The 10697-nt window shown below is 56.2% G+C and overlaps 1 protein-coding gene across 2 annotated transcripts in view; it reads left to right on the forward strand.

The window, feature by feature from the left end:
- Nucleotides 1-10638, forward strand: part of SYMPK (symplekin scaffold protein) — a 35824-nt gene extending 25186 nt beyond the window's left edge. Inside the window, exons 18-27 of one of the 2 annotated variants that reach the window (XM_060129671.1) lie at nt 203-363; nt 1892-2000; nt 2333-2433; nt 3063-3153; nt 4281-4382; nt 8243-8430; nt 9176-9352; nt 9545-9640; nt 9892-10227; nt 10394-10638. In XM_060129671.1, the coding sequence (XP_059985654.1) occupies nt 203-363; nt 1892-2000; nt 2333-2433; nt 3063-3153; nt 4281-4382; nt 8243-8430; nt 9176-9352; nt 9545-9640; nt 9892-10227; nt 10394-10531 (1499 nt within the window). In that variant the 3' untranslated portion in view covers nt 10532-10638. Of the gene's footprint in view, nt 1-202; nt 364-1891; nt 2001-2332; nt 2434-3062; nt 3154-4280; nt 4383-7214; nt 7406-8242; nt 8431-9175; nt 9353-9544; nt 9641-9891; nt 10228-10393 lie in introns of those variants that run through there. The other variant, XM_060129672.1, reaches the window with a different exon arrangement.
- The last annotated feature ends 59 nt before the right edge of the window (nt 10639-10697 follow it).

Genomic DNA, 10697 nt, shown 5'->3' on the forward strand with positions numbered 1-10697 from the left:
GAGACCAGATGGGAATTTAGTGCAGAGACTTCTGAAAGGGGAGCAGTCCTGGTTCCACCCCATTTCCCAGATGATTGGCTTCCTGCCCAAACAATTTGCTTCCCAGGCCCGCTCCCTTATGTGCCTGTCCCACAAGAAGAGCCAGATGCTGGGGGTGGGAGGGGAGTGGGGCCGCCCTGATCTTCACCCCCTGCCCTATTAGAGGTGGCAGCGCCCTGGACTGAGGAGACAGTAAAGCAGTGTTTGTACCTCTACCTGGCCCTCCTGCCTCAGAACCACAAGCTGATCCATGAGCTGGCAGCCGTGTACACTGAGGCCATCGCTGACATCAAGAGGACAGTGCTGAGGGTCATCGAACAGCCGGTGAGGCCCCTGAGCCCACCAGGCTCTGCCCACCCATGGGTGGGGCTCAGTCCCCAACTCCAGCCCTTCCCCTGGTATATTCTCCTTGTGTGTGCTGAGCACTAAGGGTTGTCACCCCAGGCTGAGCAGCTGTGTCACTTGCGGGTAGTCCACACTTCCATCTGCTCCTGAGAAGACAGCAGGGTAACCCCGCAGTTAAGAGCCTAGAGTTGGATGGACCTAGGTTCACATTCCGCCTCTCACTTTCTCACTGCGTAAACTTGCAGCCTTCAGTAAAAACGGGGAAGACAATTCAGTCCCCCAAGCTTGTTGGAGGGATTCCGTGACCTCATGCATGTAAACATCTGTGTCACTGTTATCATTTATGAGCTGTCCTTCCCCTGCCTTGCTGACAGGAATCTTTAGTTGTCATTGCCTAAGTCCCTCCTGCTCCTCTCTGGAACCCCAGGGTCACCCACAAGAGAAGCATCTCAGTTACAGACTGGCCCCTAAAATTCAGAACGTCTGCCGTTCCGATTTGTAGCTGGGTTTGAAACTACTTTTTCATATTTCTGTCGCTGACGTTTTATTGCTGAGAATTTCCAACATAAACAAAAGGAGAAAGTGTGGTACATTAATTCCCACATACCCACCCCCCAGATTCAACAGTGTCTTTACCTGTAATGTGGGGGTAATAGGCTCGGTGTGAGGAAGAAGCGGATTCTTCTCCCCATTCTCAAGGTGAGCCCACCAGACTCTGAGCTCTTCGAGGGCAAAGACTGGCAGTTCCACTTGGAATTGTAAAGATTTATGGGGCAGAGGAAGGCATGAACCCTTGAAGCCTGGCCCTCTGCTCCCTGTGTTTGGCGTTTGTGGTGGGTTGGGGGGAAGCCTGCAGAAGCAGCAGCAGGTCCGAGCCCTGGTCTGAGCACGCAGCCAAGCCAGGGCCCTGGCAGTCACAGAGGTGGGTGGGCAGGGCGCCTACAGAAGCCAGAAAAGTCTTCACCGAGGAACCGAAGGACAGGTTGGGCATTAAAGCTCAGGTTAAGTCAGAGATGGCAGAGAGAAGGCACGGTCTGCCTAGAAGGGCAGCATGGGTGAAGGCTCAGGAGCTGCAGGAAGCCTGTGTCTGTGTGAGATTGGGTGGAAGAGACGGAGATGCTTCTGCCCAACGCTCCCTCCCCTTCCCCCCACTTCTGTGAACGCTGTCACCAATACTTTTTTCCCGTTTTATTGAGATATAATTGACATATAACATTATCTTAGTTTAAGGTATACAACATAGTGATTTGATATATGTATATATGGGGAAATGATTATTACAATAAGTTTGATTTACATCCATCACCTCACAGAATTAACTATTTTTTTCTATTGAGAACTTTTAACATCTACTCTCTCTGTCACCACTTCTTACTCCCAAGTCCCAGCATCCACCCGGCCCCTGACACCTGGGCCTCCCCGAGCTCTCACCCTGGGCCCCTCATCGTCCTCACATCACCTAGCCCCTTCCCCGGGCCTTCCCTGTCATCCCTCTCTCTACATCTAGATCCGAGGAATGGGCATGAACTCGCCCGAGCTGCTCCTGCTGGTGGAAAACTGTCCCAAGGGGGCAGAGACACTGGTCACACGTTGTCTGCACAGCCTCACGGACAAAGGTGCCCCCTGGGACCCTACCTTTCATCCTTTTCTTCCATTGCCCAGGTCTTCCCCATTTCCCCTTCCCCGGGCCTGGGGATCAGAGCTGCTGGGTCCCCAGATGCTTGGCCCTCTTGTGAGTCTCTCCCCATCCTTGGGCCTCAGTTTCTCCATGTGGAAGAGTGTATTGCTAAATGCACTTGAGAAAGCAAGGGGCCAAGGACTTCTGCTCTGAAATGGAGTTGCTCCTCCCTGCCCCCCCACACACCCACCACCATTTCTCCTCCTCCTCGGAGCTCACCTTCACCCCACCACCCCCAACACCTGTGCCTCCTGCTGCTTCTACCTGCAGTCCCACCCTCCCCAGAGCTGGTGAAGCGGGTCCGGGATCTCTACCACAAGCGACTGCCCGACGTCCGCTTCCTCATCCCTGTGCTCAATGGGCTGGAAAAGGTATGGAGCTGGATGCCTCGATGCCCCCACTGACGAGGACGTGGCAGGGCAGGGGTGGTGAGGAGGTAGGCAGGTGCCCATGTCAGATGCTTGTAAACACATTCTGGGGCTTGTCTGGGTCAATGTCCACTTTGCAAGCCGCTCCCCTCTCTGAGCCTCAGTTTCTTCCTCTGTCAAGTGAGTATCACAGTGATGCACCCTCCTCGCCTCCCCCACCCCCCATACACACAAGATTGTCCTGAGACCTAAATGTAACCACAGAAGCAGCACTCTTCCTAGCGTAGGAGGCACCTCCCCTTGAGGATGTGCATCCGCTGCCCATGCTCAGTCTTGTTCCTAACAGGCTGTGGGACCTTGGGTGAGCCTCCATCTCCTCCACTTGCAGGAAGAATCACTGAGCTGGCCCAGGGGGCTCAGATGGGGGTTGATGAGGCTGGGGCTGAGTCAGGCCCAGAGAGTTGGGAAAGCTCAGCCTTGAGGGACCAGAGGAAGTGAGAGGAGGAAAGCACTGAAGGGGCTTGGTGAGGCCAGAGCTTGCCCCCCACGTCCCCAGGGTGAGCAGTGGGGAGGCTTGTTTGGAGGAGGTGGGCGGGTGTATCTGACCTGCCTCCCCTGCCTTGTCCTTGTAGAAGGAAGTGATCCAGGCCCTGCCAAAGCTCATCAAACTCAACCCCATAGTGGTGAAGGAGGTCTTCAACCGCCTGCTGGGCACCCAGCACGGTAGGTGATGTGCTCTCCTCCCCACCAGAGGCCAGCTCAGCCCTGGCCCTCATATCCCTCCCCCGTGGCTCCCTGTGCCCCAGCTCCCCCAGGAGACCCCACCTCAGGTGGCAGGAGGAAGGGGTCCTGGAGGTGAGATGCGGCATGCTGGGGGAGGGATGCCATCTTTAGAGAGGAAGGGGTGGGGGCTCATCTTGCTCTCTGGGGCTACCGTCCAGACTTGGCGACATCTCAACGTCTATCCCAGAGCTCCCAGGTCACCCTCCTGTGATACATGGATGATGGTTTCATCCACAATGGGGACAAAATTGTGGAATTGAGGTCTGACTCTCTATAAGCGTCTTGCCTTCTAGGACCCAACTACTCTTCCTCAAACATGGGCTGCACTCCTGCCCTTCCTTAGCTCTTGCCTGAACCCCTCCAGCTGTGGGTGAGGGGTCTTTGTTTGACCTGGTCAAAAAGAAAGAAAACTTCCAACCTAGAAAGACTACCAAGTGCCATAGAGTAGATTCCTCACCCCTCACCCCAGTGGCTGGAGCTAAGGAGGGTGGAGGCTGTCTGTTCCACATGTAATTTGGTGATTTAAAACATACACACAAGAGTGACTGGGACCCTCAAAACCCCACCAGAAGACTGCCATCTCCCCCAGCCTCCTCCACTGTGGCATTCAGTTCAAGCACTGTTTGCAAGTCTGTTGCCTGCCCCAGCCTTTCCTGTCCAGCGAATTCCCCTCAGTATCTGTGCTGTGCTGGGCACCTGGGATGAGCTCGTCCTAGCTCTGCCCTCATGGGTGCCCAGCCTGGGGCAAGTGTGGGGGAGAGCAGCCGAATCACACTAGATGTTGCCCTAACGAGGGTAGGAGCCCAGTGCTGGGGAGGAGGAGAGCACAATGAAGGCCTCTGATGATGCCCTCCGGTTGTGAAGGATGGCTTTCTAGCTGCTGTTGCATTCAGGCCCCTCCTTTTGCATTCTCAGTCTCCTCCTTCCGCTACTTTAGCCCTTTGTACCCCTAATCCCAGAGGACGCCTGTCTTCATTTGCCGCTCCCCCCAATTGGGGGGACTTGGACCTGTCTCTTAGGCCTCCATACTGTCTCCTCCACCTCCCCGCCACTCCCACCTGCTGCAGGTGAAGGGAACTCAGCCTTGTCCCCCCTGAACCCTGGAGAGCTTCTCATCGCATTACACAACATCGACTCCTCAAAGTGTGACATGAAGTCCATCATCAAAGGTGAGGCGTTCCCCCCAAACCCCCTTGAGTGGTCTGGCCACTTCGGACCTGGGGAAGAACCCAGTCGCCCACGTGCCCCTGCTGGACTCTGCCAAGTCGGAGATTATGCTGCCTGCAGCCCCATCTCAGAGTTCCGGACACCTACCCTCGTTCCTCTCCCTCTCTCCCCCTTCTGTCCTTCCTTTCTCCCTCCCCCCACCTAAGGAACTGATGCACCCACTGTGACTGACACAGCGTAGTCCTCAGGAAGGGTGGGGAGCCCCTCCCTCCCAGCACCAGCCTGAGGAACTAAGTAAGCAGAGCCCTTGGCCAAGCTGGGCAGATGCACAGCCGGCAGAGCAGACAGTGCACCAGGGCAGTTGTTGGACCAGGAGTCTAGTCTGGCCTCCAATTGAGGCTGGAGAGTGTGCCTCCAGGGCAGGGGAGTTGGTGGCAACCTGGTGGGCTCACCACAGTTAGCAGTTTCATAATAGCTGCTGTCACTGTTTACCTAGCACTTACTCTGAGCCAGGCTTTCCTCAGAACCTTATAGGCCTGCCTGCCAGTCCACACCACTCTTTACCTGGGAAGTATGCTGACTTCCGTTTTGTAGACGAAATGGAAGTTCCAGAGAGGTTAAGTAACTTGCTCAGGGCCACATAGAACCTAAGTGGTATAGTGCAAAAAAACAGAATCTGAAGTAGGGTGGATCTGAGTTGGAAACCCGGTCCTGCTGGTTCCTCCTGCAGATGGCATCCTGGGTCCCAGGGCTGCCTCCTGTGGGACAATCTCTCTCCCTCAGCTCTCCCCAGCGCTCCCCTCCACTTCCTCCCTGAAAGAAGTTTCTGGTCCAGAAGCCATGCTTTCCCCCACAGGTGGAAGCCCTTACTGTCCCCTGCTCTTCTCGGAAGACAACTGTCCTTTGCTTCCTCCACTCTCCTTTAAAAGCGGGGACGGGGTTTTCCCTCCTTGCCACTTATGTGTTTCATGTTTAGCCTGAAGTAGCTTCTTCAGTGACTTATTTCCTAGTCTTCCTCAGCAAATTCTCTCAGAAACTTTTAGGTCAAGAGAGGAGCTTATGAAAATTTTAAACACACGCTACAACTGAGAAGGAACTAAGGCCTCTAGTGGAAGCAGTAAAGTGAAAAGTATCTCAAAGCTGAGACTCCAGGAGCAGTCTTTTTACACGACCTGGCCCCTTAGATGATCTCTGGAAAGTTACGAGCTCATTCCCAAGGACGGTACCCTCACATGTTTTTATGTACAATTTGAGAGGTTCGGATTATGCTAGTATGGCCTGATTCTGGAACTGCAGAGCTGACCCTGGCTGGGTCTGGTGGTTTGGGGGAGGGGGCCTGGTCAAGAGATGCGGTCAGGTGGTAACCGTGTAGGCCCCACCCACCCCTGCCACCTCACTAAAGCCCATTCATGGACCCAGATTAGTTCCTGATCTTATACATGGGAACCAAGGCCCAGGGAGAAAAAGGGCTTTAGCACAGGTCACACATGAAGCCAGTGACCAGGCCCTGGAGATGTCAGCAAGTCCTGGCCTTTAGAACCCCACGTGTTTCTTCCTACAAACCCAGGCCCACACAGAGCCTCTATATTGGTGAGCTCTTGGCAACCCTTCAACTGGTCACCCTACCGGCTGTTCATCGCCAGCATGCAGTCCAGTCAGTTCCCAGAGCACGCTTCTCTGCTCAGGCACCAGTGCTTTTCTCAGTTGCACTAGTAACCCTACTTGACTGTAAGCTCTAGATACAAAGTCCAGATACAAAGTCTAGTCCTGTTTTGAGCCCCAGTGGAATCCCCAGTGCCTAGCAGTATAAGCAGTCATTCCTGGCATTCACTCTCCCCTTAAACCACCCTTTTTCTCTGGTGAGTTTTTCTACAACTGGACCTGTCCAGTGGACTGGTTCAGTGATTAAGAAAACTCACTGAGCACCTCTGCTCAGTCCTTTGCTGGGCAGTGCTGAGGATACAACAGGGATGGGGACAGTCCTGGCCTTGCCCTGCTGGGGCTCACAGGCCATCCCCAGAGTAACAGTCTAAAATGAACAGGACTGGGACAGGGGGCCCAGCGCAGCCACTGACTCTCTCTTGTATGGGACGTTAGGGAGGGCTTCCTGGAGGAGGGGACACCTGAGCTGAGACCACAGAAGGATGAATAGGGGTGAGGTAACAGGAGAGAAGATGATCCCAGAGACAGGAAGAAGGTTTGCAGAGGCCAGGAGAGATGCTAGCGTGGCCTGGTTCTGGAACTGCAGAGCGCACCCTGGCTGGATCTGGCGGTTTGGGGGAGGGGACTTGGTCAAGAGATGAGGTCAGGCTATAACCGTGTAGGCCCTGCCCACACAGGGTCTCATAGGCCACAGTTCAAGTGTGGACTTGCTCACTTAAGGGCCTGTGGGAGGTACAGGGTCAGGTTGAGTTTTTTTTTTTTGCGGTACGTGGGCCTCTCACTGTTGTGGCGGTACGCGATGGCTCAGCGGCCATGGCTCACAGGCCCAGCCGCTCCGCGGCATATGGGATCCTCCCGGACCAGGGCACGCACCCGTGTCCCCTGCATCGGCAGGCGGACTCTCAACCACTGCACCACCAGGAAAGCCCCAGGTTGAGCTTTTGAAAGACCCCTCAGGCTGCTGTATGGAGGGTGGATTAGAGGGTAGGTGGGAGGCCCAGGAGGAGGCTGGGGTGGAGCTGAGGGGGAGGAGAGGGAAGAGGGTTGATTTTGGAGGCTTTTAGGCCAAGCAGGCAGAAGCCAGCAGCTACCTAGAAGGGAGGAGGAACAGCCTCGGTTTCTGACAGGTCCTCTTGCACTTTGTTCACCTTCTCTCCTTTCTGCTCCTTCAGCCTAGATATCCTCACTACCCTGCCTCCAGCCTCCTCCCTGCCTGTCTACCTGTAATGCCTCCATCCTCCCCCTTTTCCTTATAGGAGCCCCACACCCCCCATTATTTATAGGCCCCCACCCCTGTTCTCCATTAGCTTCTCAAGGATTGGGGTTCTCTTCTAGCTCAATAAAAACTTCCTGGTTGACAGACTCACATGGCAAGTGGTGTTTGGGGAAGAAGGGGTTCAGAGGCAGTTCCTGGAGTCTCCCCATTAACACAATGGATCCGAGCACCACTGATTTTGGGGTACCACAACCCACTCCTGAGGGAACAGACCCCTGGGCCTTCCCTGGTCTGCCTGCCTTCGTGGGTGCTTGTGTTGTACCAGCACTCCTTGGGCCCTTCCTGGCACTGGGTGCTGAGCTGGGGAGCTCATCGTATGCCTAGACATCCTCCTCTTGCCCCTCTCTCATTACTCTGGACCGTGCCTTCCACATAATCCTACACCTGGTAACACCTGAGCACCAGCGCAAGCCCTTATGCACTGGGTTGAGAGTGGGCAACCTCTTGACCAGCCTGCTGGTGGAGACCATCTCTTCTGTCTCCTATGGGATTACTTATGGAAGTTAAAGCTGTTTCCCTCTCCAGTAGGGGTGGAGGTGCCATGCCACACCAATCAAGCCAGAATAGGCCCCCAGGGGTTGGCAATATATCTTTCTCACCTCACCCTTTCTGGGGGTTGTCCCCAAACAGAGAGGGCCAAAGTCTTCCCACTCTGCCCAGTGGGGCTTCTAGGAGATGGAAGTGTCTTTTCCCTTAGACCCAGCTCCCAGGCTTTCCAAGGACCAGGCCACAGGGTCCCCTTAGAAGGAGACCTTCTGCTGGGTGGGGGAAGTCTTCTGTCTTGCCTGGAGCTTCAGGAAGTCAGGGCTGGATCTCCCCTCACACGGGCAGATAATGGGGCTGAGGTTCTCTAAGGGGTGGGGCTCCCACTTCCCAGGGGGCAGCTGGGCAAAGGGGACAGGCCCACTCTCCGCCTCCTCGCAGCCACCAACCTGTGCTTTGCGGAGCGGAACGTGTACACATCGGAGGTGCTGGCCGTGGTGATGCAGCAGCTGATGGAGCAGAGTCCCCTGCCCATGCTGCTCATGAGGACCGTCATCCAGTCCCTGACCATGTACCCCCGCCTGGGGGGCTTCGTCATGAACATCCTTTCCCGCCTCATCATGAAGCAGGTAACCCACCCCTGACTACCCCAGTCTCCCAAGCAGGGGACTGCAGCAGGACACACTACAGAAAGACTTGAGGCAAAACCCCGGGCTTTTCCAGCCTGCTTGGCCCCTACCCCAAGGGAGCCGTGATGCAGAGAATAAGCTCTACCAAGACAGCCAGCTCCTTTGTCCTGCCCTCTGCTGAGACAATACAACCTTTTAGGGGTCACTCAGTCAGACAGGTATAGGGTGACAATGTGATGAGTGAGGGCTGTTGGGTGGTAGAAGCAAGCAGAAGGCTTCAGGGGGTGCACATCCCAGCAGAGGTATGGCCGCCACTTGCCCCCCACCATTGTGCACCCAGCCAGGATGCATACTAGAGCTGAAAGATGGTTCCATTTTTCAGGAGAAGCTAGAAATTGTTTTTAGAAATACCATGATGAAACAAAAAACAAACCCCATGCACAAGCCTTCAGACTGAATTTAGGCCACAGGTTGCTACTTTGCAATATCTGGTTTAGAGGTTAAGTGCAGATTCAGACAGACCTGGGTTCAGATGTTGGTTCTGCCCCTTGGTACCGTACCTGTGTGACCCTGGACAAGTCCCCGCATCTGGGCCTCGTAGGTTTTGCAGGGCTAATGTCGCCCTCTAGAGGCTGCTGTGAAAGAAATGAGGCGTTGCCATCTTGGCAAGGTCTTTCTGCCGGTTTCTCGAGTGGCTGGCTGCCTGCAGGCCCCTTGATGACTGCTTCCTCCCTGCCTGGCCCAGGTGTGGAAGTATCCCAAGGTGTGGGAGGGCTTCATCAAGTGCTGTCAACGCACCAAGCCCCAGAGCTTCCAGGTCATCCTGCAGCTCCCACCCCAGCAGCTGGGTGCCGTCTTTGACAAGTGCCCGGAGCTCCGGGAGCCCCTGCTGGCCCACGTCCGTTCCTTCACCCCCCACCAGGTACCCCAGGGTGTGGGGTGGGTGGCCCCATGGGTCCAGCCCTGGGGGACTGGGTGGGATGGGCAGAGGGGAGCCCTGCACTGCCATGAAGGTCTGGGCCTCTGGAGGGTCAAGGACACCAAGGATCTGGGTGAGGTGGGGCGTCTCTGGGTCAGAGCTGTCCGCAGCGCCCCCATCCTGCTCTTCCCCTAGCAAGCACACATCCCCAACTCCATCATGACCATCCTGGAGGCCAGCGGCAAGCAAGAGCCAGAGACTAAGGAAGCACCTGCCGGGCCCCTGGAAGAGGTGAGGGCCTGCAGCCCCCTCCCCAGGCCAGAAAGGCCCCGTCCCCTCCTACCCACTCCAGCCATATCTCTGCCGAGGCTTCTACTGAAAGGAACTGGGGATGGGGAGACAGCTGCCCCTTACTCCCTATACCCAGTCTGCTGTCTGCCTTAGGACGGTTTCTGTCTTCTTTCCCACCAACCTCTTGAGAGCAGCCTAGGTCCTACGTCTCACCTGTCCCTGAGCTTTTGTGTATCCCTCCCCACCCCCAGGATGACTTAGAGCCCCTGGCCCTGGCACCGCCCCCGGCCCCCCGCCCCCCTCAAGACCTCATCGGCCTGCGGCTGGCCCAGGAGAAGGCCTTAAAGCGGCAGCTGGAGGAGGAACAGAAGCTGAAGCCTGGGGGAGTGGGAGCCCCCTCCTCGTCCTCCTCGTCGTTGTCCTCTTCCTCGGCCCGGCCAGGCCCTCCCCAGCCGGAGGAAGCCATTGATTTCCGGGAGGAGGGGCCTGAGTGTGAGACCCCGGCCATCTTCATCAGCATGGATGATGACTCGGGGCTGACTGAAGCTGCACTGCTGGACTCTAGTCTTGAGGGACCCCTACCTAAGGTAGGGATGACCACCTCAGAGCAACAGAGGACGAGAAAGATCAGGGGCCTGGGGTTAAGTGTGTGCGCCGAGTGCCCAAGGCGGGGAGGGGGCAGAAAGGGTACGGCCTGAAGAAATATTGGAGGTGGGACCACGCTTTGACCGCTCCCCATTTTCCTGTCACCAGGAAGCTGCAGCGGGCGGATTGATTTCAAAGGAAGAGCGGAGCCCCCAGACCCTCACCCTTGCCGGAGAAGACACCGTGAAGACTCCCAGCCCCACTGCTGAGGAAGCCGGGGAACCCGAGACCAAGGGGAACAGCTGACGGGGCTTGGTGGGGAAGGGGAGTGGGACTGGGAGCTCAGGGAGGCCTGGGAGGTGCTTGACCGGCGGTGCTTTGCCTTTAAAAATTAAAAAGATCGCTGGTCTGGGGCAAGGGTGCAGTCTCTTCTTTGCCTCCGTGTCAGCTGTGGAACTGCAGAAGCTAGTGG

This window comes from Lagenorhynchus albirostris, chromosome 19 (genome assembly GCF_949774975.1).
Source record: "Lagenorhynchus albirostris chromosome 19, mLagAlb1.1, whole genome shotgun sequence".
Classification (NCBI taxonomy): Eukaryota; Metazoa; Chordata; class Mammalia; order Artiodactyla; family Delphinidae; genus Lagenorhynchus; species Lagenorhynchus albirostris.